The sequence below is a fragment of the Microtus oregoni genome, unplaced genomic scaffold (genome assembly GCF_018167655.1).
Source record: "Microtus oregoni isolate MIOR12 unplaced genomic scaffold, Mior012 000100F_ref0000014, whole genome shotgun sequence".
Lineage (NCBI taxonomy): Eukaryota > Metazoa > Chordata > Mammalia > Rodentia > Cricetidae > Microtus > Microtus oregoni.
Window position 1 is genome coordinate 605,900 of NW_024544713.1, and position 27,219 is coordinate 633,118.

Sequence of the window (27,219 nt, forward strand, 5' to 3'; positions counted from 1 at the left end):
ATAGGGACATGATAGGAATTGAAAGGAAAGGAGAAAGTGAGGGAAATGATATAACTATAGTATTCATATATGAAATTAAAAAAAAATAAATAAATAAATTTAAAATGTGATACATACATGCAGTGAAACATTACTGAGATGTAAAATGTAGGAAATTATCAAATTTCTAGGTTACGTGGGGATCTGGAAAATAATACACTAGTGAGGTCATGTTGGCTCCCAAAGATAAATGTTATATGTTCTCTCTCATATGTGGGTGTTAGCTTCAAACATGTTGTTTTATTTGTTTCACCTAGAGTACATGTGGAAGCCAGAATATAGAAAATGATCATTTTGTGGAGAATGAATTAAGGGAGCAAGGATAATGGAATACAGATAAATGAAAATAAAGAAGAAAACTACGTAGGGGTGAGTTTAAAAGTTTCAAGCAGGTAGTGGTGTGATGGAAGTGGAAAAAATAGGTGATATTAGAGGAGTTAACCAAAACGAATTGTTCATGAAGAAGACACGTAAAAATGTAAGATTTTGCAAGCAAAGTGATAAGTATAAGGGGCTAGAACAATGGTCATATGAAAGAATGGGGGGATACTGGGAGCTAAAGGCTTAAAACGGGGTAGCAACAGGAGATAAAAGAAAGGATCACAAAGGGAGTTTGATGAAACAATGCTAAAGATGTATGGAGAAGACTTATGAAGATTCACTCATTCATTAGCTAATGAGAAGTAAGAAAATGATGTTTGAACTGTGTCCATCATATTGGAAAATGAGTAAAACAATAAAGGAACTACTGCTTATTACTTATAAGAAGTTAATGAAAGCTTTCCTGACCTTTGTCAGTATTTCTCTTCCTTCCTTCCTTTCTTTCTTTCTTTCTTTCTTTCTTTCCTTCTCACATTTTGGGTTTCTTATCCTTTTTTTTTTAGATTCTAATGTAACTATAACACTTCTCCCTTCACTTTCTTCTCTCCAAATCCTTCCATATATCCCTCCCTCCTGCTCCCCTCTAAATTCATGGTCTCTTTTTTCATCAGTTGATACTACATTCAGATATATATTCCCAAATACAATCTATAGTGTTGCTTTTATGTATGTTTTCAGAGCTGAGTATTTGACACTGGGCAACCAACTGAAGCAAATCACACATACTTCTTTACTATTCCTATACTGTCGCCTCCACTGCAGACTGTTTCATTGTCAACCTTGAGAATTCTTGTCCCATTTTTCACACCCTTAGATTTCCTGTCTTTCTCCTCTACATATTGTCCCAGAGTCTATAAAAATACTTTAAGTGCCTTTAGCAGAGAATACATTTTCTGTCCAAATATTTCAGATAAAAAACAGTGATTACTTTCTTTTATGTTTTTTAATGATATAAGGTACAAGTTGTCATACCCATCTGAAGGAGGAAATTGCGGTATCTTCCTTTACTTGAATCAGGTATATTATTTCTCTGTAATTTGTCTTTTGAAGGCTGAGAAATTAGAAGAAGTCTAAGAAGGGCTACATTTGATTCAAGCTTTCTTTGACTCAACACTGTTGCCAAAGTTAATGAGATCACAGACTAAAGTTCTACTACAAATCTGAAAGTCAGTGGACTAAAATATGATGATAATCATTTCCTTAAGCTGCATTACTATTTGACATATAAGGATTTAGCAAATTAAAGAGTGGTTATGAGCTAAAACTGAGAACATAGAACGTGTATATTTTCAAACTAGCCTAACAGAACATTAGGACACTTGAGCAGTTTTCCATTTTGACAAAAATGTATTTTCAGGAGAATGCATCTTAGGAAAAATATTTAAATGTCTTTGTCATTTGGGAGGGTGGGATAAAAAGGGAATGGAGAAGAGTCAAGTGTAATTTCCAGTAAAAGTCAGGGACATAATTTTTGAGAAGATAGACCAGAAAAATAATGCACTCAGTCATTAGGATTTTTTAGATTATTGTCTGTGGGCGATGCCTCATAGGACTTCCACAGCTAAAGTGAAGTAAGCTGCCACTTAGAATAGTAATGTTCTAATCATTTGGCAGGGAACTTAGATATCTTCAGCTCCCATCTTCTCTACAATTTAATCATCTTTCTAAGATGGTAAGAAGTAGAGCCCAGAGCATGTAAGTGATTTTGTATACTTCCTCAACAGCCATAAGATTCAGAACAATGTTGACTTAGAAAGTGTGTGTTTAAATGACTCCACAATAAATTATAAGAGTTGTGTACTTATATTAATCATAAGAAGTTCTAGATATAATTAATTATCATTTCCAAAACTTGATAAAGGAACTCTTCCAATGTTTTTTTTTTTATATTAAGACCTAATAATGTGACATAGTAGCTATATGACACTGAGAACATCTCTCTTTCAATTTGTACCTCAATGATCCCTAAGTGTAAAGAGTGTTGGATACCATCAAGGATAGCAGAAAATGATCCTCAGTCTACATACCCCATGAGTTATCTTGCAGCTGTTTTTGAAACAGGATATAACTAGGTAACCCAGGTTGGCTTTAAATTTGAGACTATTTTGCTTCAGCTCCCCCTAATGCTGTGATTGCAGGAAGCATGTTCCACCATGCCAGAATGCTTGCTTACTTCTGCTGATTAGAAAGAAAATGGAAATTGTGTAACAAACGAAAGCTTGTATTCAGAAGATCCTGAGAAAATGTCCAAACTCAGGAGTTGAACAGGAACTTTAAAAGCCAATCATTCAAACACTATATAATGTTTTAGATAATCCATCCATCTGTGCTAAATCTACTGTCCTCAAATGGAGAAACATGAAGACATTCAGAACAAATATAACTGTTGACGTAGATCTCAGAGAACAAAGATAAATAAACATCAATACAGGAACAAAAGCACGTTCATCTGTTTTTATTCCACCTTGCCGACGCGAAGCTAAATTATCTAAGGATAAAAGTTTCACAAGTACTTTCTGAAGTGCTTTATTTGAAGCGTTTTTGTTGTTTCTGTTTGCTTTTTGTTAGCTTGAGTATTGCCCTCTGAAAATATAGACACTTCATTTGAATGACTTCCTGCTTTGCAGAATGGGCAATCTCTGTTAGCAAAGTCTTGGGTTCGTCATCAAACTTACATAAATCATATAACCAATGACTGTAGGAAAACAGTGATGTACTAGGCTCCGACTCTCACTCTTTTTTTAAAAAAAATAAATAGATTTGTTTATTTATTTTACATCCCACATCCTGACCACAGTTTCCCCTCACTCCTCCCCTCCCAGTCCCCCCTCCCCGTATATCAACTTGCAGTAAGAATAAACACCTCCCCTTGTACTAAGGCTGAGCAGTCTAACCAAGTATGAGAAGTAGGGTCCCAAAAGCCAGTAAAAAGTCTGAGACAGCCCCTGTTCTCACTGTTAGGAGTACCACAAGAGGACCAAGCTAGACAACTGTCACATTTGTGCCTAAGTTAGATCCATGCAGGCTCCTTGCTTATTGATTGGTTCACATCTCTGTGATCCCCTATAAACTCAGGTTAATTGATTCTGTGTAACTCTCATTCTTTTACATTCTGGTGGCAGTACCCTAATCAAATGAATTCATCTCTTTGAGACTCAGCTACTTCTTCGCTAAAATTATGTTTTTATTGATTGCTACCTCTTGGGAGCAGCAACCTGGGTTGTTGTGAGTATGAGTCACAACATGTCACAGTACTTTGCATGTGCATAAAGAATTTTTCCATAAAGAAGCTAGGGTGGTCCTAAAAAAGCATTTTAATCACAATAGCCCAATTTTGAGAATGATGAGTTGCATGTTTCCCTGTTTTTAACTAGCATGTTGAGTTAAGCAAATACATTGCAGGGTTTCATGCCAGGGAAGTGATTATTTGATAGACCGGTTGGATTACTTTCTTTCTTCAAGGCATATCTTGCAGTCTAGTGAACTGCTTACAACCTCAAATCCTTAATTCCACATACTAATAAAACAGGAAAAAATGACAGTTCACAGAAAAATACAATAAAATCCAAGAAGCTGTCTTGTCTTTTATAGATTTTAAAATCTAAGGCTCCATCAATATGAGGGTCAACACCTAGCACCTCTACTCAGAGCATCTTATTGTTTTAATACAATTTTTAGCATGCATAATTACTTTGATTGTAGTTTTCACAGCCAAATCAAAATATGGAGATCAGTACAGACAAAGATTGCATCCTACAGACCACAGCCTACATCTTCTAATACATGTTGTTTTAGCATCAGAGCCTCCAGCTTGTTTGATGCAGGGTCTCTCTTGTTTCGGATGCTTTGTTGTATACTCCAGGGTAGCTTCTCTGTGAGATTCTCCTGTCTCTGTCACCTACCTTACTGGAAGTGTGATGAGATGACAGATGCATGCTACTGAATGATTTTTTGTTTGTTTTTTGTTTCTTTTTTAAATTGATTTTTATTGAGCTCTACATTTTTCTCTGCTCCCCTCCCTGCCTCACCCCTCCCCCTTTCAACCCCCCCCCCCCCAAGGTCCCCATGCTCCCAATTTACTCAAGAGATCTGGTCTTTTTTGTGTGTGTTTGTGTGTATGTGTGTTTTGCATGAATTCCAGGGTCTGAATTCAGGTCAGAGGATTGCTTTGCAAAGCACTTTTCCTGAGCATCTCACTTGTGAGGCTAGAGTATCATAAGAAAAAGAGGATCTCAGGAGCATTCGTTTCTCTGATGGCTGTGTAAAGTTCTTTCTGTTTTTATTGATTGTATTGAGCGATATATTTTTCTCTGCTCCCCTCCCTTTCTCTTCCCACCTTCAACCCTTTCCCATGGTCTCCATGCTCCCAGTTTAATCAGGAGATCTTGTCACAAAGTCCTTTCTAAAGATGTTCTCTAGAAGTTTGGGGACAGACATTGACTTAAATAACTTCGAAGGAACCATACTGCTTTCAGAACCTAATGGAAAAATAGCTTTGCAAACACAAGGTAATAAAACTTCCTCCTGAGCATAGTAAGCTGTGCGCAGGGGAAGAGGCAGGTAAGGAACCCCATGATATGTGGGGAGATTATATTTCCTCTGATTTATAGCCCCACAGGACCAAACCAAGTCTATTCGGGCACATATGCTCCCTTTAGTTTTCAGAGCTTTGGACAGCTGATCCCATTGTCCTCCAGTAGAAAGAGTCAAGATCATCTTTTGAGCTGGGGGGGGGGGGGGGGAGGGGGGCTCCTAGTAATAACTCAGGAGCAGGAGCAATCATTTGTAATCCAATTATGCAAAAAGATGTCCTTTGTGAACTTGGTATAATCCCCTCTTCTGTCTGTTTTGACTTGCCTAATCCAGAGAAAAAGAACTGAGTTTTAGGGTATTTTCTAAATTCTCACCATCTGATTTTGTTTTTGTTTAAGCTTGCTTCCTTTCAACCTCCTCTTTTAATGTCATGTCTAGAGGAAAGCCACAATTTTTCCTCAAATAGCATTTGAAGGGGCCCTCAGAAGAAATATTACTGTAAAATGCATGGTAAGACTCAGTTCTTCCTCCCATGCTCACCTAGGTGTCTTAGCTAAAGCATAGCATTTATTTGTGATAACAAACCAGCTACACTATAAATCTAGAAGTCATTTCTGAATTGACAATATACTTTTAGACTTAAGGTTTCATCTATAAAGTTAGAATTTATACTCCAATACACAGATGAGAAAAGACAGAGAGCAGCCCCCAAAGTGTAGACATAAATCTGGATGTGTTAAATGTGGGTCCACTAATCTTTGAAGGAGCTCAATGTTTCACTCCCGGTCCTCTTGATAGCCATTCAACTTTTCCTCCCACCTCAGTCCAGCCAGAGGGAAAGAAAGCCCTGGTGTGGGCAAGAAGGGATACTTATCTATCATCCACCTCCATCTCTGTACAAAGAATGGGTAGACAGGAGGAAGTGTGACCCTTGGCTGATGGAGTCTTTGAATGGAAGAGAAGGAAGCATTTCTCCACCATCTTTATTACTCCCAGTCCCCAGGGAACATTGTGGGTAAGTTTATGAAGCTAAGGAAATAAAAAAAAAAAAAAGAGATGACACATTGCCCAGGAAATTCACATCCCAAACTCATTTTTCCTGAATTAGCTGTGACTTTGATTTTCCATTTTACAGTTAACCAAGGCACTTAAGTGCCTGGATTAAGACTCTGGACCACAGTACCCAGAAAGGCTGTAAAACATTTTCAGATGATTACTAAGAACATGCTAGAAAAGAGCTATGTTGAAGGGAGGCAAGAGGGTTTGGCTAATGGAGGGTAGATTTAATGGCCTCTATGAAAAATAAAGCTAAAGTGGTTTGGAATTGTGAAAATAGCATTGAGGCCAGAGGACAAAAAATTGAGAAATCAAAATTCAAATCCCAAATCCACTAAGGTACTCATGGTGTGACTTTGAATAAGTCATTGACCTCTGTGAAGTTTGATCCCTTATCCATAAAGTAGAGCTAATAATAACCACTTAGAATCAGAGTACAGAGCAAACAAGAAAATAAAAATTAAAATCTAGTGGCACTTAACAGTAAAGAGAAAACTACCCAAAAATGCAATATTTGACCAGAAACAGTTTACCCACAGAGGAGAGAGTCTTGAGTGCCAGGTTTTCAAAGCAAATATAATGATAATGATTTAATATCATTGGCCATTTATTTGAGAAAAACTAGAAAATCAGCTCATATAATAATCTTTGCCACTCTCACCCCTAACCTCAATACATACATAGCAAACACATGAAGAATTTGAACTTAGAGGAGCAACACAAACATAATGCTTATTCATCAAAATCCCAGCTCCTATCTGGTATCACGTACTCAAGATTCCCTCCTCTGTACACGTGCACTCACGGAGGCGGAATCATCTCACTCCTGTTCTTCAGAAGTCAAGATTAGATTAAAATGTAGTCACTCATATGGTTTAATCTTTGTCTACTCAAAATAAAAGACATCTCCATTGTATTATGCCATACTCACTTGGCTAGGTGGAATAGAATATAAGATTTTGCTTCTTTGACTTGACATTTCAAATTTCTCATTTATTAGTAAGAGATATGCCCAGTGAATAAGATCCTGAGTCTTGAACAAATTTCTTATTCCTCTTTCTATTTCTATTCTTGGGATCAAAGACAAGGTTTGGCATGAAGTTGGCATTAAAGAAATGCATTGATGAAGGAGAATAAAATAATTTCTTCATTTAATCAAATTATTAAAAGGATCCTACAGAAGGACTTGAATAAATACCAAAAAGTCAGAATGGTTCTAAATAACTTATATATTTGTTCATTAATTCATTTATAATGTATCGTCAGAGTGAAGTATAGGTCAGTAGCAGAGTGCTCATTGAGCATATATTAAACCCTAAGTTCTAGTTGCAGAACCACAGAAAGCGGCAAAATTGGGTCAGTACGCTTAAAATTATGGATCAAACTATGGACCTAATATTAGGTGTTCATAGTTCATATCCCAGTGCTACACATTGTCTTCATCGTCTAGTGAATGTGCCCTAATTATATCTAGTTATAGTTTTCACATCTGTGAATAAAAATATGTTGAGCCCTTTGCCTACATCTTAACTGGTTTTGAAAAACAAGAGAATGTACTTGAAAGAACTTGGTGGACTTTCAGGCACATTATACTTCTTAGAGATTGTAATAATTCAATAGCCAACATGTCCAATGGCTCCATTCCCATTTTCCAGTTGTCCTTCATTTATCATTTTGACTGGCTTTACCAAAGCTAAGCACTAGGTCCTCTGAATAAACTCATCTAAAATCCACATGTAAAGGAAATGGCAGTGAGAACTATATCTTCGGTCAGGTCCAAACAACATTTAGTTTGCCTGATTTCATTTAGGTCCTCAAACTGCCTGGATAAACTGTTGTACCACAGATAAAACTTCTTAATATCAAACTTTTAAGTCATAAAAGAATAATCATTTGGGGACTCACTGCCCTGCAATGGTTTTAGCAAGAGGAAGTTCAGTCAGCTAGGTTTGGTTAGCAGTGAGCAGGGAAGTGGGCATCATGATGAAAAGGGAGTTGGGGATCTGTGTTGGGAATGCATCACAAGCTGAGAGGAGGGAGTGCGACAGGAGGAGTATGTGCAATAACATGGAGAGGAACAGAAGAGAGAAACAGAAGGCTAAGGCCAATGGAATATAGTTCAAAGAATCCAGTATCATGAAGCACTGTTTTGTTTCCCCTCAAATTCAGAAATTCAGATGTATAAGACAAAAGTCATTGAGAACACCCAATTAAAATGTCCTGTTGATTTCTATCCTAATTCTGAACTGAAATGGAGAATAATGTAAAAATATATGCATAAAATATATGCATATCTATTCACATCAGAATAACAATATTTGAGACCAGAGGCTGAGAAGAGAGCGGAAAAGGACCATAGCAATATGCTGCTTTCATGTTGCCATCACCTATAAATGGCAAGAGCATTTACAATCCAAGACAGGATGCCCATTTGTACAAGAGCTCTCTCTCTCTCTCTCTCTCTCTCTTACCTTTATAAACTGAAGAGTTCAAATGTGATAAAATAAGAAGTCTTTTTCAGAACAAGTAGATCACTACAAACACCTACAACTGGTCAAAAATCAGATCATGGGGTTCTAAGCCACAGCTGATACAACACACTTCCTATACCTAAAGCTCGGTGTATACCAAAGAATAGGAGCAGAAAGACTGTAGAAGCCAGAGGACTAAGAAGCCTGCTGTGATATTGTGCCTTTTATCAATAACAAGGAAGCTACATTTATGAATATCCTAACAACATGACTACTAAAGAAGACCTGAACAATTCCAATAACAGATGGCATCCAAATGTAAATATATCTATCTGTATCTATATCAGTATTTACACGCACACACACAAGCACACACATACAAGTAACATGTGGACTGAGCAGGTTGTTCATATCACAGGTTATACTTATATACTTATTTATATATGTATATAATCTGCAGGTAAAGAAAAGAGGCCACAATTTCCAAAGAGAGTTAGGGAGGGTACATGACAGGGATTGGATACAGGAAAAGTAAGGAGGAAATGAACTGAAGATAGAAAAGGAACTTGTTGAGAAGCAGAAGTCTAACAGAAGAGGGAGGGAGATGAGAGAAAACAAGGATGTAAGCTATTACAATTAGTTCTATAAACATATGAAACTGTCAAACAACAGAATAATTTATAAAGGATAAATTAAAAGATATTCTCTAGAATTGAGAAGGAGGAGGGGTTAGACTATACACACACACACACACATACACACAATTTGTATATATATACACAAAATCATTGGTTCCCATGAATGCTAGCTAAGTAGGAGTCATCTCTTATTTTCCCACCTCTGTGCACTTGGGAATGGAATTGCCCTTGCTTCTTGCAGTCTCTCAGGCTGCTTCCAAATGACTCAGCAGATCTTTAAATATATACAGGCAAGGATCTGCTCTGAGACACAGTTTACCGTTAACAAAAAACCATTTAAATCTGTTTGGCCAAAGTGGTCAGGAAGATCCACCATTAAAGTTAAATGAGTTTCCCAAGACAATTGAACACTGCTGTGCACCTCCTCTCTCTATGCTGAATGTCTTGCTTTTGTTATGTCACCTACTGCTTGCCAGCTGAGTGGATCACAGGAGGTTAAAGGGAATGGTTTTAGGCTATCAAAGGAGTGAGGCAATTCTTGGTCTGTAATTTGTGGGCAAAGTGGCTGCAACATGTGCAATAAACTAAATAGTTGAAATGTAGGGGCTCCAAAGTCACCAAGGACTCAGACTTTGCACTGTTCTCTATGGAGGACCATGACCTCTGGACGAAAACAAGGTTCTTCTCACTCTCTGTCTCTCCTTAGACCAGCTAAGTGTTGTGCTCCGAAGCATCAGCTAGTAAAAGATTTCAGCTGAAATGAAAAAAGTAACTTAGTAACTTGAATTACCAAAGCATATCAAGGTAATCTTCAATGTTATCTTCAATGACCTCACACTTAGAGACCTTCCAAGGCATTTTAGAAGCAGGAAGCTTTGTGCAAGAGAAAATCAGGCAGGAATAGCCTAGGAAAAGCCTACAGCCTCAACTATAGCTGTATTCTTAATCGTGGTTTGTTTGGTCTGATGATTGATGATGATGATGATGATGATGATGATGATGATGATGATGATGATGATAACAAAAATGGTAATGATGATACTGTCGATAGGTACTATGGTAATGAATATCAAGCTTTTAGTGTAAGGCAAATACTAGGCTAAATATTTTCTACCTATTATTTTACTTACTGACATAAAGCAGCAAGAAAAATATTAGTAAGAAACAAACTTAGATGAATGAAGTTATTCAAAACTCATAGCTATTAGGAGCCAAGATTTAACCCAAAGGCTATTAGATGTCAAACTGTATGCCAGCCAACACATTTACTTTAGTCCTGACCCTGGTTTCTTATTCAAGGACTTTCATCTTCCTTGTTACTTATTAGAAATCCCAAACTTCACAGAATCTCCCTAAAATCATCCAGATGGACGTTTTGAACTCATTTAGAGGTTTACAGTGGTTATGAAGTGATTGTGGCCAATTATGTATTTTGAATCCAAATCTGTGCCTCACCCATGATTTCCAGTAGCTTCTGTCTCTTTCTGAATATCTTTAGTGAGGTGAATTTACTACTTATACCATCATGCCAACAGACACACAGGGTGTGATGAATAAAAAGGGAGTTAACATTTTAGCACTTACTTAAGTGTGATGCTCTTTGGTTAAGACACTGTTTAGACCTTACAGTAATAAGGCTGTAAGGATAGTAGTCCATAGATAAGGAACTTGATGAGCAAAGATATTAAGTTACTCACTTGAGGTGGTACCACTGGTAAACGATTGTGTCAGAATTGAAAGTCATGTCTGATGCAATTTGTGAGGTCCCTTCTACCTTTTTTTTCAGCTCCTCATACACGAGGAACAAAAGTTCTTGTAGTGCAAAAGAATCTTAGGATTTGCTCGGGTCATCGATCTCTGTAGGTTGGCAATTTTAAATGTCTTCAGTGACTAAAGCAGTTCAAGGGTCCCTAGGCAAACCGAAAAGCACAGATACCATCTGGAGGAGGAGCAACTTTTCACTTCTTCCTGCTATTTCCAGGCAGGAATAATACTCATACTGCTAGATTTTTCACTCACAAAAATGGAAAGTTGAATTTCCATGGGAAATATTGACAGTAACTCAATAAACACATACATAGCCAAACTGTTTAGGGTAAGCAAAACATACCTGTTTCTAGTGGACAACTTTCTATTTATTTGTTTGTTTGTTTGTTTGTTTGTTTTACTAAACTGTAACCTGTCCTCATTGGTTTTTTCCTTCTGTGGTACTACAGAAAAAAAATTGAACATATTTATGTGAGGGCAATCCTTCAGATGTATCAAAGGAATAATCTACCGCTCCCCACCTCCATTATCATATTTTACCCAGTGTATCAGTTCTTCCATGAATTATGAAACATTATGTGACATGAGTGGTGGGGTTGAATAACATACTGCAAGAAGTAGAATTTATAAGAGCTAAGCAGTTTTAAAATCTGAGTTATTTATTTCTAGACATAGAAGTTCTGACCCCACCAGTTGCTTTGTGGCTGTCAATGCTATTAACTCAGAATCACTTAATGTATATGGACTATCCATTCACTATGTATCACAATAGAAGCTATGCAATTTGGAAATTTTATAAAGAAATATCCAAGAAGCAATCTTTGTTCTAAAAGAGAAGTTTTAGAAGAATATATGTGGCAAAATGACTAAGTATCATGTATATTTATTAACTAAGAATAAAAATATCTTGACTTGTACCAAGCATTCATCTTGTCATCTGATAGTCTCTTCTCAAAATCTTACATGCTAGAAATTTCTAGTCCTGGTACATAGATGAGGAAACTACAGTCAACAGTTTTCAACCTTATCACATCAGAGATCATTTTTTCTTGGGTTGGAGAATGAGCAAATTCATCCTGTAGGAAGCTGTATTTGAGCTAAGATTAGAAGTGCAGACAGTATTGAAATTGGGATAGGTTTCAAGGCCAAAAGGATAATAGGAAAAATAATAAGCTCAAAGAACAAAGGAGTTGGGATAGTTTCAAGTGACAGTGACTAGATCCATTTGGCTAGATTGTAAAAAAGAATAAAAAAAGAAAGAGAGCTGTAGGAATTCAAGCTGGACAAATAAGCCAGATCATAAAGAGACCTTAATATCAGATTTACATAAATTTGGACTTGAACTTAAGAAACCAGTGCATAGGAGCTGATTCTATGTGGGGGTTGTGTACTAGGTGTGTACCACCAAGGTTAGAACCCATAGCCTTGCCTATGCTAGGCAAGTGCTCTATTATTCCAGCCCAAGGAGCTGAAATTTTAATCCTGCATTACATAATTGTTCAATAAAGCTTCCTTGTTACAAAGACTGTGAATTGGGAGATAAGTCACATAAGGTCCAGTCGTCAAGAACATAAAATCTCAGGGATATTTAAAGAAAGATTCTAAAAAGGTTTTAGCTGAACTTTAGTACTGTTTTGTGGCACGAATACAGTGTGAATGAAAAACCAGCAGAGCAAGGGAGAGAGGAAACCTGAGATGGCCTCACACTACAGTAGAAGGGATAAGAATGGGAATTCGGTTAGATGGAATGGCTGAGAGTGCTTTGGAAAACATTTCCTTTCTCACTGTAGTTCTGAAAATCTCCATCTTGTCTTTTCCCAGAAACTCTGAGGTCATCTCTGATGGAAAATGCTGAACTCAGAAGGGGAGAGATCCCTCAGAGAAGAGACCACTCTGTTCATTTCTACATCTGACCTGACATACTTTGAGTCAGCCTAGTACCTCACTGAGGTTCAGCGAGCCTCTAAAGCAAACAACATACCATCTAAAAACATGAACATGGCTAAGATTTTTGTGCTATTATTAGATAATTGCTAAGAAAAATATCTCAGTCTAACTTGCTCTTTTTTATTTAAACGGCTGTCAAACAGATTTCATATGAACAATTGGAAACTCCCACAGACTACAAGTTGCTAACCTTGGTTTTTTTTAAAGTGAAGATGAAAGAGGAAGATAGACAGTCAGAATAAATAGACATAAAACATGTTTTAGAGGCCTTTTTACATCCAAATAGTAAACCCCAAATGTTTCCATCTTTCTGTCACCTCTCAGTTTGTGTTAGAAGTTAGACATGCTTCAAAGCTGTGGCACAATCTGACAAGTTTGGAAAGACACTATCAGTCAGGCACTTCCAATTTTCAGAAGAAATAGCTAAGTGGTTATCATTTGCATGAGCAGAAAGATTGCACCTTCTTTCAAAGAAGACACTGAGCAAGGCAGACTTTTGCAGCAGCTTGCTTCCACTTCCACGGTAACAAATATGCTATGTGACATCCACATTCATGGCTTAAGGGATTCTGTGCAACCAATTTGGACTTTGAAAGGTGAAAATAACACTGTGTGATACTAATAAATTTCCCTTCTTATTTAATATTAATTACACAAAGTATTGTCTTTTCCCAAGTTTTATTTCACTTTATCAATCTCTGAAATGGCTGTGTTCTGCTCATTCAACCACTTGTCCTTCTAATCATGTTGATGGAGTCATTTATTTGCGTTTTACTATCAACGGGATGAGATAGAAGGGGGATAAAAGACGGCAAATGATTGCGGAAAGGGAGCCCGCGTGATAGAGTAGAAAGGGTGCTGTCAGCTCGGAGTTTCAAGTTCAAGGTTTGACTTTGTTACTTACTATATGACTTTAAGTGTCTTACTTCATCAAAGTCTTTATTTAAAAAAAACTGGCTTATATTAAGCTAAACTGTTTAATGTTTGAAGTTCTGATATAATGCTTTTATATTTAAAAACTTTCTGTAATATGAATAACACCCATTTGCATACATGTAGTGAATTCTGACAAAGGCTTTTTTTTTTTTTTTTTTTTTTGCTTAACTGTTCAGTCAGATTAAGCATGTTATTTAGTTTCCATACCCATGTGCATATGGGCAGTGCTAGAAGGTTAAAAAATGTTTTATAGTTAGAAGCCAAACGTCCTGGGAGACACACAGGTTCTACGACTCCTACTTCTGTGACATGTAGACATGTTATATAAGAATCCAGCACCTATTTCTGAAAGTTGAAATAAGAATTAAATTTATTAAACCATGCAAACGTCATGGTTTTGCCAGTGATAAGTAATATATACTTTTACTATTATTGCTATTGTTATAATTATTTATTCTGAAGATTGAATTCCAGTGTAAACATTTCTAAGAAAATAAGACACAGTTTAGCTGCAGAGTAGATTCTGAGAAGGTGTTGCCACTAAGTTTGCTGTGTAATCCTGGCCAGTCTTGTATATGTTGCCTCAGGCACTTCATCCATAAAGTGGTACAGCTAGCAAAGAGGCTGTCCAAATTCTTTGTACTCCAGTCGTCTAGGATTTCAGGAAATTTCTGTTCAGCTTTCCTGTAGGTTCCAGCTTTAATTAAAACTCATGTTTTCCAGAAGAGAACTATGTTGTTGTAATATCCAAAAATGTATTTGCTCTATTGGGTAGAGCAGTCTATTTGTATTGACCATTATTTAATTTCTTATTATTTAATTACTTCTTTAAAGTTTGTAAAAGAAGAAAAGGCTCACTCTTTCCCTTAATTAAGGCCTGAAAAAAAAAAATCACACCTTAACAATTCATTGAATTGGAATACAAAAGAAAACCTCTATCTCTTTTTGAGATTTCTATAAAATAAAAGTTGAAGGAGGTTGAGGAGAGAAAACAGATAGCCATGGTGCTCTGTAAGATCATTCTTTAACTCTGAAAAACAGGAAAGTTGAAGTCTGTACACAAGCATGAGAAGAAACTAAAAAGTTCACTGGAAGGCACGGATTTTATTAATCTTGTGATTTCTATGTCCTCCACTTTTTCTACCTACACTCTTCATCATTTTCAGGCCACCATTTTGCTAATCATTGTCTCCTTTCTTTTTTCACAGTAAACATGCCATCTGTCAATAAATACTACTGACTCATGAAAACATCCCAATCCAGCCATTTCTTACTTCCTTGGCTACCTTAGTCTAAACTACCATCATCCCCCTTTTGGAACCTGTGGTAGACTCAGATCCCTGCTTCCCTTTTATTCCATAGTCCCCTTTTCACAGAGATACTGTTATGATTGTCTTCGGTTGTGCCTCTCTCCCCATTTCTCCGCTCCCCCCTTTCTCTCTCTCTGTCCTCTTCTCCTTCCCCCCAAGTAATAAATATCCAATTTTATTCTTAACAATGTGTCTGTCCATGTGCCTCCTACCCACCCTGCCTGTTCACACTGCAGGGCTAGCTGGGACCAGCCACCCCACCATGTGTCTCCTTGCCTGGGACCAGCCACTGACTCGGGGACAGGCAGCCTGGGACTGGCTGCTCCTAGGGCCTGCTGCCTGCTGCCACATGGCCTGCTACCACTATTTGGGGACCTACAGCATTTCTGCTGCCTACTGCCACTGGGGATCTTGCAACATTTTTAAAAAATCATAACAGATACGTTGCCAGACAAACGTGCAATGTATCCAAAAGTAACAGATGCTATGAAAAAGAATTTTACTAAAATGTAAGCCAGATCATATTGTGCCGCTTTTGTTTTCAGAGTAAATCCCTAATTCATAAAAAAAATATTTAGGGTGTACACCTGACTCTGATGTTGTTTTTTACATTTTTCTCCATTAGGATGATTTTGGTTATTGAGGTATGCTCCTTCCAGAACTATTCTCTTTAGTACTTTTATAATGAAGGCATGTTGGATATTTCTTATATACATTAATTCAGTTTGGAAATATTTTAGTGAGTATTTTTGAGTTTATGTTCATCATGGATATTGTCATATAGTTTTCTTTTGAAGATTACCCTTACTGAATTTTGAAACTAGAGTAATACTGGCTTCCTAGATGAAATTGGAAAGTAAATTCTAACTCTGAATCTTTAGATTTAAGTATAAACCCTGAAGTAACCCCAGAAGTCAGGAAAGTAAAATAGGGACCATTTACTGAGGGTAGAGAAAATGTTCTAGAGCAGTGTTTCTTAATCTTCTTAATGCTGCTACCCTTTAATACTGTTTCTCATGCTGTAGTGACCCCTGATCATAAAAATATTCTCCCTGCTACTTCATAACTGTAATTTTGCTATTGTTATGAATTGTAATGTAAATATATGTGTTTTCTGATGATCTTAGGTGACCCATGTTAAAGGGTTGTTCAACCCTTTAAGGAGTGGTGACCCACAGGTTGAGAACTGCTGAGAGGGCGAGATAGATAGATAGATAGATAGATAGATAGATAGATAGATAGACAGACAGATAGATAGATAGATTCATGCATACAGACAGACAGGCAGAGAAAGAATAGTAGGGCATATGTAAAATGAAAAGGGAAAATGAAAAAAATGAGTGTGGTTACTTTAACTGGAGAACAAGGAAGAAAGGTACTATAAAGGAAGAAAAGATACACTGAGGAGATTTGAAAACGACATAGTGAAATGTATTATTTCATAAGCTTAGTTAAAACAAAATATATGAATAAATATTAATATAGATAGAGATATAGATGGTTTGGATAGACAGATAATGTTCATCTCAAGAACAATAGATTTAGTAAGGGAAATTTCCCTTTGAGTATTTCCTTATGGAAGACTCCCAAAGCAATGCAGACTACTGCTACTGCCCTTCATTGCCTCCCTGAACCTTAAGATAAGAGCTTATTAGGGAAGACACCATACACTTTGGACACAGGACTGGAAGGAAATGAGCTGGAACTCACCTGGAAGCCTCCCTGGAGAATAGTTTTTGCAGTATCCAAAGGCAGCATGCAAGCACAAAAGACAGAAAAGCAATCAATATTCCTACCTAGCTATAAAGCTTTTTGAACCACAACAGTGACTAGCCAGTAAAATATTCTTCATGGTACAATAGTGGGCCTATTATTTTTTCTCTTATTCCTTGAATTGTTTCACTTGTGGTTATCCCTTGCTTCCCTGGGAAAAGATTCAGTTATTTAGAGGTTTAAAACAAGCTTCTGTGTCAACTGAAGTCTTCAGAGCAGGAGAGTTACTCTTGTTCTGACCACCACCCTGGGTGTCTTTCCAGGACTCTCACCCCACACTTAAGACTCTTTAAATACCTTGAATTTAATTAATTACTTATATTACTTCAGACATCTCCAGTAAAAAACATATTCTCAGCAAGTACAATGACATAATCAAGAAACTGTGAAGAAACTAGTAATTAATTTGCCTGGAGTGCTAATGTTGAATAAATAGAAATAGACTACAACCTCTGGCTTCATTGTTTGAAATATCTATGAAGACCTATAACTAATTGCTTGAGTTCAGTCATGTCTCCATTTGTTTTCATAGGGATTAGAGGAAGCCACTGGCTGACCCATTCGCCTACCCTGACTCAGGAATTCTTTAAATAATGATATTTAAAATTTCATGTATACCCCATTTCTATATATCAGTATCATTATGCTACTTTTGTTTTGAAGTTCTTTGAAAGCTGTGACCACAGAACTCTCAGTTGGGTCTCCTTTAAAACAAAAACTGTACATCTTTCTTACATATGCTGGTGCTTGATGAAAAGTGGATGATTGACAGAGGCTTGTTTTTGTCCTGAGAAAAGACTTTAGGACCTCCCACTTACTAGCCAAGAAGTTTATCACTGAGCTAAATTCCAAATCTGATAAATTTCTTTTTAAAAAGTAACTTTATTGGTGACAATCTTTTAAAACCAGCTATTTGATCAAACAGGACCATCCATTTTTCCCAGTTACTAGCAGTTCAGTGACCATTAGTAGGGTACAGTAGTTGATTATGTATGACCTGATGCTAGCATGTTAATGAGGTCAAAGTTCACTACTCATCTAGGTCATTGCTTCCTGGATGAGATGTACATCACTAAAAGGGAGGCTACTTTAAATGAGTAGAAATATATCACTTCCCCATCTAGAAATACATATGTATCATAAAAAGTGAAAACATTTACTTTCTCTAGTGGACATTATATAAAACCATAATATTATGATTTTGGCTATCTTTATAAATTGAAAAAAATAAGTATAACTGGTGACTTTTCCAGCCTAGTTTGACTCTGTTACTTTTACACATTTTTTTTGTATTTAGCAGTCAAAATTATTCCTCACTCACTTCCTAATAATTAACTTCAAAATCTGTTAGCTGATACTTACACTCTTTCTAGACTTGAAATGGGTGACATTACTAGCTCTAACTGACAGCTAAGCTGGATAAAACTGATGCTTCTTCACCCAAACCAGATGAAATATTTTATCAGGGCTCTAAAACAAACCCTTGCTATTTAAACATATAAGGCATTCACATTTCTGGTACATGAAGGAAAGTTGCAAGGTATAACTCTACATTTCAAAATTCCCTATATTTCTTAGAATTGGCAATGAACAATTTGAAAAGAAAACCAAAATAAATTATATTCGTACTGAATAAAATATTGAGATAGAAATTTGACCAAAGAAATGCAAATTTTGTATTCTGAAAAATAAAAAAAGTTTTTGAATGAGGGTATAAACAGAATGCAAATTTATTCATCATAAGACTTGGGAGCAATAATCCCCAAATTTATTTGCATATTGGACACAGTCTCTATCAAGATTCTAGGTGGATCTGTGTAGGAACTGACAAGTTTATACCAAATAATATTCAAGGTTCAAGGGATCTCAAGAACCTAAGACAATATTGAAAACAGAGTTGGAAGGCTCATACCTAGTTTCAAAACTTAGTAAAAATGTACAGTAATCTAAATAATGTAGAAATTAAATGAGTAAGATATATAGACCAGTGAATACAGTTGAATGTCAAGAAATACATAACATTCCTGGTTAACGTATTTGTACAAAGAATTCTGAGACAGTTAAATGGGAAAGGACTGACGTATAAATTCCAAGAAAACTGGATACCTACATGCACAAAAATGGGACTGGACTTCTACTTCACAACATATATAAGAATTAAATCAATGATGATCTAGGGTCTAAATATAAGTAGCTAAAACTGGAAAACTCATAGAAGAAAACATAGGGATATATCTTTCTGTTTTAGATTAAGGAAAGCTTCTTAATATGAAACACTCAAAGAAAAATTCAAAATGAAAAAAGTGGATAAACTGAATTTTATCAAATTTTAAAATTTGTTCCTTCAGTGGGTTCTGTCAAGAAAGTTACAAATATCCACAAACCATAACCCATGAAAGGACTTTTCTCGAAACATGTTTTAAAGGACTCATAATGCAATGTCGAAAAGACAACCCAACTAAACATGAGCAACAGATATGCATAGACATTTTGATAAAAAAGATAAAAACAGACAAAAATACATAAAATATGTTGAATATTGTCCTTAGAAAAGTACACACTAAAATGACAGTGAGATGCTGTGTTACACTCACTCGAAAACAATAGTAACACCAATAATAATAATAATAATATGATGGGCCTGGAGAGACAGCTGAATTCTAAAGAGCACTTGCTATGCTTCTAGGTGATCTCTGATCCTGCACCTACATCAGGTGGCTCATAACCTTCTTCCATGTGATTTGATGCCCTCTTCTGGCCTCGATGCATAACCACACATGAGCATATATGCACACACAGACACATATACACAATAAAATAAAATAAAAATTGATAATAAGTGTTAGCAAGATATACCGAAAATATCGTGTTCATATAATTCTGTTTGGGTTCTAAAGTAATGTGGACACTTTTGAAACAGCTTGGCATATTCTTATATGATTAAAATCATAGTATTTCCATTACTAATTATTTACCCAAAATATCTGAAACCATATTTTCACAAAAAAAAATTGTACATGGGAGATGGAGAGACAGCTCCTTGTTTAGAAGCATTCGTTACTCTTGCAGAGGACCCTTGTTTGGTTTCTGCTACCCACATGGTGGCTCACAACCATCCATAATTCCATTTCCAGGGGAAAGAACCTAGTCACAAAAGAACTAGTATTGCATGGTTCTATTTATATGAAGTGGCAGAATGAGTAACTCCATAGAGACTAAGAGCAGATTAGAGTTGGGGGAGGGTAGAAGGGTGACTGCTACCAAGCACATAGGTTTTTGAGGGAGGTGAATAAAATGTTTTAAAACAGATTGTGATAATGGACCCATAATGCAGGAAGTACTATTATAAAGCACTGAAATAAGCACTTTACATAGGTGAATTATATGGATTGTGAATCATGTCTCAATTAAGCTGTTGTTGACAAAATAGAACTCTGGTACTACTACATAATCTAAGTTGGCAACATTATCTATTGACTAACAGCACTTTAATGTTATAAATTTATCTGAGTGAGGCATTCTCAACTCAGATGTGTCTGGAAGACTTGCAGCAGTCAGTGTGAGAGAGAAGAGCTACATCATTCATGAGTTTGCAAACCATAATCTGTGCCCTCTCAGCTCCGTGATGAAAACACTAAATGCTACCTTTACTGAGTTAACATCTAAAACTTTAGAGTCTGGCAAGAAGCTTCCAGAAGCTTTGTGTTCTACTTCAGAGAGGGTTCCCCAAACGGTCAACAGATACACAAAATGTAACTTTCAAATACTCTGACTATGAGCAAAAGAGTTAACAGAACATTAATCCTTTCTGGCTTACTTGAAGTTATGTGAGTATTAGCGAATAAACTGGAAAATACTGGATATGCATAAAAATGTACAATTATATACCACAAAGGACAGCAAAGGGGGGTAATTGTGTAATAATTCACAAGTCAGTATTTAAAAGTCAATGCTGTGTTTAGCATAAGGATAATGAATTTCACATAACTTGATGAAGTGTTGACAGTGTAACTGAAGGATAGTGATTTTCTAACTAATTTTTTTGTTTACCAATGATCATTTGCATGTTACCTGACCACCCTCACTGAAGATGAGTGCTGATCTAGACATATACAAAAGATGAATAGATACTGATCCAGACAGTTTTTGGGAAAGGGAGAGTATAATTATTCTCAGTGTCTTAGAGAATATCAATAGGGCCAACAGAGGGGAAAGGACACAGATTAAGATAGGCTGTGTAGATAGCTCAGTGCATAGGGCCCTGGATCCAAATCCCAGTATTACAAGGCAGTACCATATATATATGGTATATATATTATATTATATTATATTATATTATATTATATTATAGACAGACAGACGCAGATACAGACACACACATATACACTTTCATCCAGGATGGGGGCAAAATACTTTAGTAAATCTTCAATTTATGCAAGCTCTGTCACATGAGTTCCCCAACAACTGTTGATCCTTTCTCTAATCTCAAGGTAAAATATCCTGCTATGAGGCTATTCTTTCTACAGTTCCTTCTTGAGATCTATTCTTAAGAGAAGTACTGGGTTCATCTGATCTTCTACCTGGCACATTTTCATTAGAGAGATTCTTTAGGGGCATGCCACAGGTGCAATGAGGAAAACAAATCCTGAGAGGTAGAAAGAGTTTATATTTCAATGTCAAAGGCATGAAATGAGTGAAAAAAAATGAGAAATAGGCATAGGTAGCATTTGAGGAAGCTGCAGACAAAGAAAAAATGGCAGAGTTGGGGGCTGGGGAAAGATTTCCTTTTTATGCCCTTACAAACATCACAAAAGGTAATTTTTTGTTTGCTTTTCATTATTATTATTTTTCAGTATCCTGAGTTCAGATGTGATTATAGAGTCTCTTGCTTTGTTCCATCTAATCTGCATTCTCTTCCTTGCTTAAACAGAGCTCCAAATGAAAGCAATGATCATAATATCACCATAAATAATAATAATAAATTGTTCATGTTCAACCCAAGAATACCACCAAGAGTGGCCACTGTACGTGTACAAATCAGGAGATGAAAAAAAAATTGTTTTAAAAGGATTTATGTAAATCATATGAAAAAATTAAAACAGTGAGGGAAAAACAACAAAGAAAATTTAATGTGGCAGTAAATTCAATATATTATTTCCTAGTATCAGCTCAATGAATGAAACTCTGAAGTAAAATTAGCACTGCCAGGAAAGTACCCCAAACCAAATCTACAGTTGAAAATCTCTAAGCTGCATGGAAAACGTTTACTACTGACAATACCAAGCTGAGAGAGATAGCCTACACAAGAGGGTCCTGCCATGGCTGCATTCTGTGGTTACTTTCAAATGGGATGCCAACTGACTTGGCTATTTAACATCAGGTTCTGATGAGTGGCACTCAGGAAGAACTCACTGTATGTTTACTGACTATAGAGGACAGACACTCCTTCTCAAGTATATTGATTATGAAAGCTTAGAGGCAGAAATCATTGATCCTAAAGCAAAATTTTGCTTAAGAAAACATGCAACCCACTCCTTATATGACAGCTGGGAAAAATGCCTTGGTAACTAGGAAGGAGAATGTAGATGAAATGAGAAATGATAAAATCCCCTACTTAGAAAAAATAATAACAGGCAAAACTCACCAGTGCCAAAGCACTACTAAAATAATGCCTGTTGTGAATGCTAGAACAAAAAAGTAAAAAATGTTAATTTTCACTCTGCTTCTGAGTAATTTCTCAAAACCCCAATTCAAATTCTTGCATGGGCTCTTTAGGGATCTAATTTGTAAAGATCAATGTTTGCCACAGTATTGTGGTGCGAAGTTGTAGTCTTGTTTGATCTCCAAGAGAAAACAGAGCCATAAAATATCATCAGGCTTGTAAATATGACCTATTACTTTTATTTTTCCTTCTGTTCAAAACATATGCTAAACTAAGTAGAAAAAGAAAAAGAATAGGACTACCTTCAGCTTCTGCTTTCTGCTTGGTAGAAATGTTGCTGCTTCAGTTAAAAGTTAAAAAAGTTAAAAAAATCTTTCTCGTAGAACTAATAATGTTCATGATCACACACAATTGAAAAAAGGAGGAGCCCAAAAAGTTATGAGACGCTTCCAGAATTTTGAGGTTTGAAACTCATAATCAGCACACAATGCATGCCATCTAGAGGGAATGAGCTCTGGGCTTGCCTTTAAAAAGTCTTTGCCTTTCATCTAATTGTGCCTGCAAAGTCAGGGGGCAACAACAGAAAGTAATAAAGTATTTCCATTTTAGAGTTTGTTTGCATGCTGATTAGATCAGCTGATTAATTTTCAACAAAATGATTCAAATGACTTTTCTAGATCTTACAAATGGAGTTTGTCGACTCGACTCACTTAGACAGAACTTCATTGACTCTAGTAAATTCTCAGTAGTTGAGCTCAACAATTTAAAGAGTATCAATGAGGCTTCAAAGTATAATACTCATCCTAATAGAGAAGATATCCCTCCCATTAAGAACTGAGATAAAATCAGAATACTCACTATATAAATGCTAGGAAGTGTTTTTCTTCACCTGGTGGAAATTCAGGCTAAATTTTCAAAGCTACATTTTAAACAAACACAGAGAACTACTCCTTTCCTTCTTGTTAAGTGAGCAAGTTAGGATGGGGTATCCAGAAGACGGGATGGCTCAGGTGCCTAGCCTTAGCATCATGCTAAGTTAGGAAACACTTTAGACATTCCCACCAAAGAAAGTTTGTAGTAAAAGAGGGACTCTGTTCTTTAGTTGACAAGCCTAGAAATAATTAACCATACCAAGTAAATCTATTCTCATAAAATGAAGATATTTTATTCCACAGTGAAACTCATCACAAAAATAAACACTCTAACTTAACTGAAAAACTTTTAATGATATACAATGAATCTTTGAAAGTTCTGTAAGACAAACTTTAAAAACCAAATAGAATACAAACCTTGATAAGAAAAATATAATGAGGTACCTTCCTCCTCCATCCCCAGTATAAATTTCCAAGCACACTCAAGTCGCAGGGCATGGTTTACGGTTTTGTTTTGCTTGCAACACTTGTGAGTCAAAATCAAAACTGGTTAAATTATTCATTTAAGGTACATTCTTTTCTTTTAAGGTCGAATGCAAGCATGAGATAGAGACTTCTGATATGTCCTAATCTACACAGAAAATAAAACACTTTCCAAGGAGAAAACGCCCACACAATTACTCCCAACAGTCAACCAATGCTGAGAAATGCATGAGAGCAAAGTTTGCCCAGTGTTTACCACGAAAGCTACCCCATCTACCTGTTCTAAAAGTGCCCTGTTGAATTCTCTAAGCAGCCAGTTAAGTTGTTTCCAGGGAAGAAATTGCACTCTTTCACACCGGGGCCCTTAGCAACTAACTAGACGCGGCGGCTTTTCTTTCTCTGAGAATTTCTCTCTTTGAAGGATATGGGCCCGAAATTGGTTTTTGTTTTTGCTTTTTATTTTCCTTTTATTATGCCAAGACCGTGCACTGACAAGAGGGTGAATACTAACAGACCCAACTGGCCACGTTTTTGATCGTGTTTCTAGAACTTTGAGGAAAAAAGGGGGAAATAGTGAAGGACTTATGAGCGTCATTTCTGAAAATGGCTAATGCAATTGGATTTAAGTTTGGAAACATTAGTACTTGGAATATCAGAAAGATTTGAATGAGGGATTTAGACATTTGGGTGGTGGTGGGGGGAGTGTAGGGGAATCTCGAAGGGCACCAATTAGCACCCAGAAGCGCAACAAAGATTCCTGGACTTCGGTGGAACATTTCACAAGAGGACAGCCCCCAGGAGGGCTCCAGATGTAGGACAGTCCCTCCTATAGAACTGAACCGAGCTCTTTTAGAAGCCCTCGGAGTGTTCCCTTGGGCGGGATTGCCTAGATCCCCAAAACGCTAACTGCTGCTCTGTGCCCTTTGTCAAAAGTAGGCAATTTTAGGAGAAACTTACCGCATGTCCCCATAAGGTCCAGAGTAGTTCTCCATCCAAGGTCCCATCTCACTTTTGACGCAGCTGGAACTGGGATAGGGTACTCTGTTCACCACTCCAGTGGGGTACCACACTTCGGAGGCAGAGAAGTCACCCTCCTGACTCACCAGCCCCTGAGGGGGATGAGTGTAGCCATAGGGAACTACAGGCCCTGCCTCGCTCGGGCTGCTACTGCCACCCCCGCCGCCTGGCCCATATAATTGACCTTCTTCAGTTGTGAAGAGAGTGTGCCAGGAAGAAGAGGCGGTGGCTGGGGGCGATCCGGTGCTGGGTCCGACTGCACTCCCTCCGTGCAGGCTAGCCAAGTCTCCATAGCGGCATTGCGCCGCGGCCGCAGCAGCCCAGGCGCTGCCATAGTCCAGAGGGTTCTCCAGCTTGATGCGGGCGTGTGGATGGGTCGGGGGCTGGGGGTGCGGGGGCCCGGTCAGAGCCAGTGGAAAGTTGTAGTAGTCGCGATTCTGGTATGCTGCTGCCTCATCCACCACTCCGGATTTATACAGAGACAGAGTGAACGGGATCTCAAGTGTCCCAGAACTACCTGCTTCACCGCTGCCAGAACAGACCAAGCTCTCGCTTTCCAGCCCTCTGGCGTAACCTCCCTTGAAAGAGGAATACTCAGCAGTCTCTTCAGTGCCTTTGCCCGGGCCCTCGTCCAGGGGAAGACCTTTGCATTCGGCCAGTGGCGCACAAGGAGCAGGACGCACCACCGCGGGTGGACCTCCCAGGAGCGACGCGTACATGCAATCTCCCCGAAGCTGTTCCCCGGGACTCAGATGTTCCAATGCTTCCACACCCAGTCCCATGGACACAGACACTGCTTTACACAACTCCTTGGCACTGTCAGATATGGTCGAATTGCCCCCTAGGTAACTATCCTTGGAGGAAGAGGGAACCCCAGTGGCCTCCTTTGCTCTCACACTGGTGCCACTGCCTTCAGATATTACCTCCTGCTGCTGTTGCTGGTGCTGGTGCTGCTGCTGCTGCTGAAGAAGTTGCATGGTGCCGGCGTCGCTCAGGATGTCTTTAATGCCCGCGGAGCAGCTGCTTAAGCCTGGGAAAGTGGGGCCCAGCAGGGACAACGTGGATGGGGCAGCTGAGTCATCCTCATCTGGAGGAGCTGGTGGCTGCTGCAGCAGCCCCTTGCCAGGAGCTGTAGCAGTCCCAGGCTCTGGGAGGCAGCCGCTCTCAGGGTGGCCCTCGGAGGCTGAGTGCTGCTGTGAAGGTTGCTGTTCTTCCTCCAGGGCCAGGTAGCCTGTGGGGCCTCTGATGTGGGCTTGGGGAGAGCCATCCTGGCCAAGCTGTTGCCGCCTCCGCTGCTGGGGGCTAGTTTCTTGCTGCTGCTGCAAACAGGCACCGGGAGGTGCTGTGCTTGCGGCTTCAGGGTGCCTGGGGCCCGGGTTCTGGATAGCTTCGCGCACGTTCTGGAACAGATTCTGGAAAGCTCCTCGATAGGTTTTAGATGGGGGCCGTGGGTAGACCCTTCCCGGTCCTAACTGCACCTCCATCCTTGAGCTTGCCTGTATCTTCCACTGAATTCCCTTATCCTGCCTCCTTGTTTCTTGCTCTAAAGAGTTCAACTGACTGATGATGTAGTAGCTGCAGCTAGCTGCCCACCTGCGGGAAGCTCCAGGGAAGAAAACTTGCAGGAGGAAAAAAAAAGCGCACAGATAGTCTCAAAGTATCTTGTAAAGCAAGGCAAGCGCTAGACAGGATCTGCCCAGCTAGTTCCACAGTCTGTCCCTAAATACTTGAAGAACAGATTAAAAGATGTTCAAAGCTTGACGAGAGGAAAGGAAAATCCTCTCCTTGCAGATTCAGTGTCCACTGAAGCAGGTGCAAATAAGATTTGGCCTCTTTTCTTTTTGGCTTCTTTTAGCTTTTGTTTTGCTTTCGACTACTGAAGCCCTGATTGCCTTTTCATCTTTTGATTTTTAGCTCCCAACACAGGGTAAGGGGCTGGCAGGAGGAGGTGCAGGGAGAGAACCTGGAATCCGGGGTTCTCCGGGAGTGCTGTTGCTCCTCAGTCTCTGTGCTCCCAAAAGCCTTCCTTGCAACAAGCTCGCCTGCTCTCAGCCAAAGGGAGTTACCTCTGTGCAAACTGGCTGGCAGAGCTGGGGGTGTAGGGGAGAGGGTTGGCCAGGAAGCCTGCCTAGTCAGCTCCTGGAGAGGGGACCCAGGAGGGGGTAGGGGGTAGAGGGGAGGAGGAAAAGGCAGCAGTAGTCCTACCCGACACTTTCTTCACTTCCTCTGAGTCCCCCGCAGCTTTTACAAACTTCACCGAAGAGGAAAGGGCAGCAGTGGGGCGGCGGCTTCGAAGCCGCCGCGCTGCAACAGGCGTCGGCCGTCAGTGAGCTG

At 38.3% G+C, this 27,219-nt stretch overlaps 1 protein-coding gene across 3 annotated transcripts in view; it reads right to left on the reverse strand.

The window, feature by feature from the left end:
* Positions 1 to 26,452, reverse strand: part of LOC121443133 (androgen receptor-like) — a 259,680-nt gene extending 233,228 nt beyond the window's left edge. For 2 of the 3 annotated variants that reach the window (XM_041644811.1, XM_041644813.1), the window contains exons 1-2: positions 24,826 to 26,452; positions 16,789 to 16,800 (exon numbers count right to left, since the gene is read on the reverse strand). In XM_041644811.1, coding sequence (XP_041500745.1) covers positions 16,789 to 16,800; positions 24,826 to 26,369 — 1,556 coding nt within the window. In that variant the 5' untranslated portion in view covers positions 26,370 to 26,452. The remainder of the gene's footprint in view (positions 1 to 16,788; positions 16,801 to 24,825) is intronic. The other variant, XM_041644814.1, reaches the window with a different exon arrangement.
* Between the last annotated feature and the right edge of the window lie 767 nt (positions 26,453 to 27,219).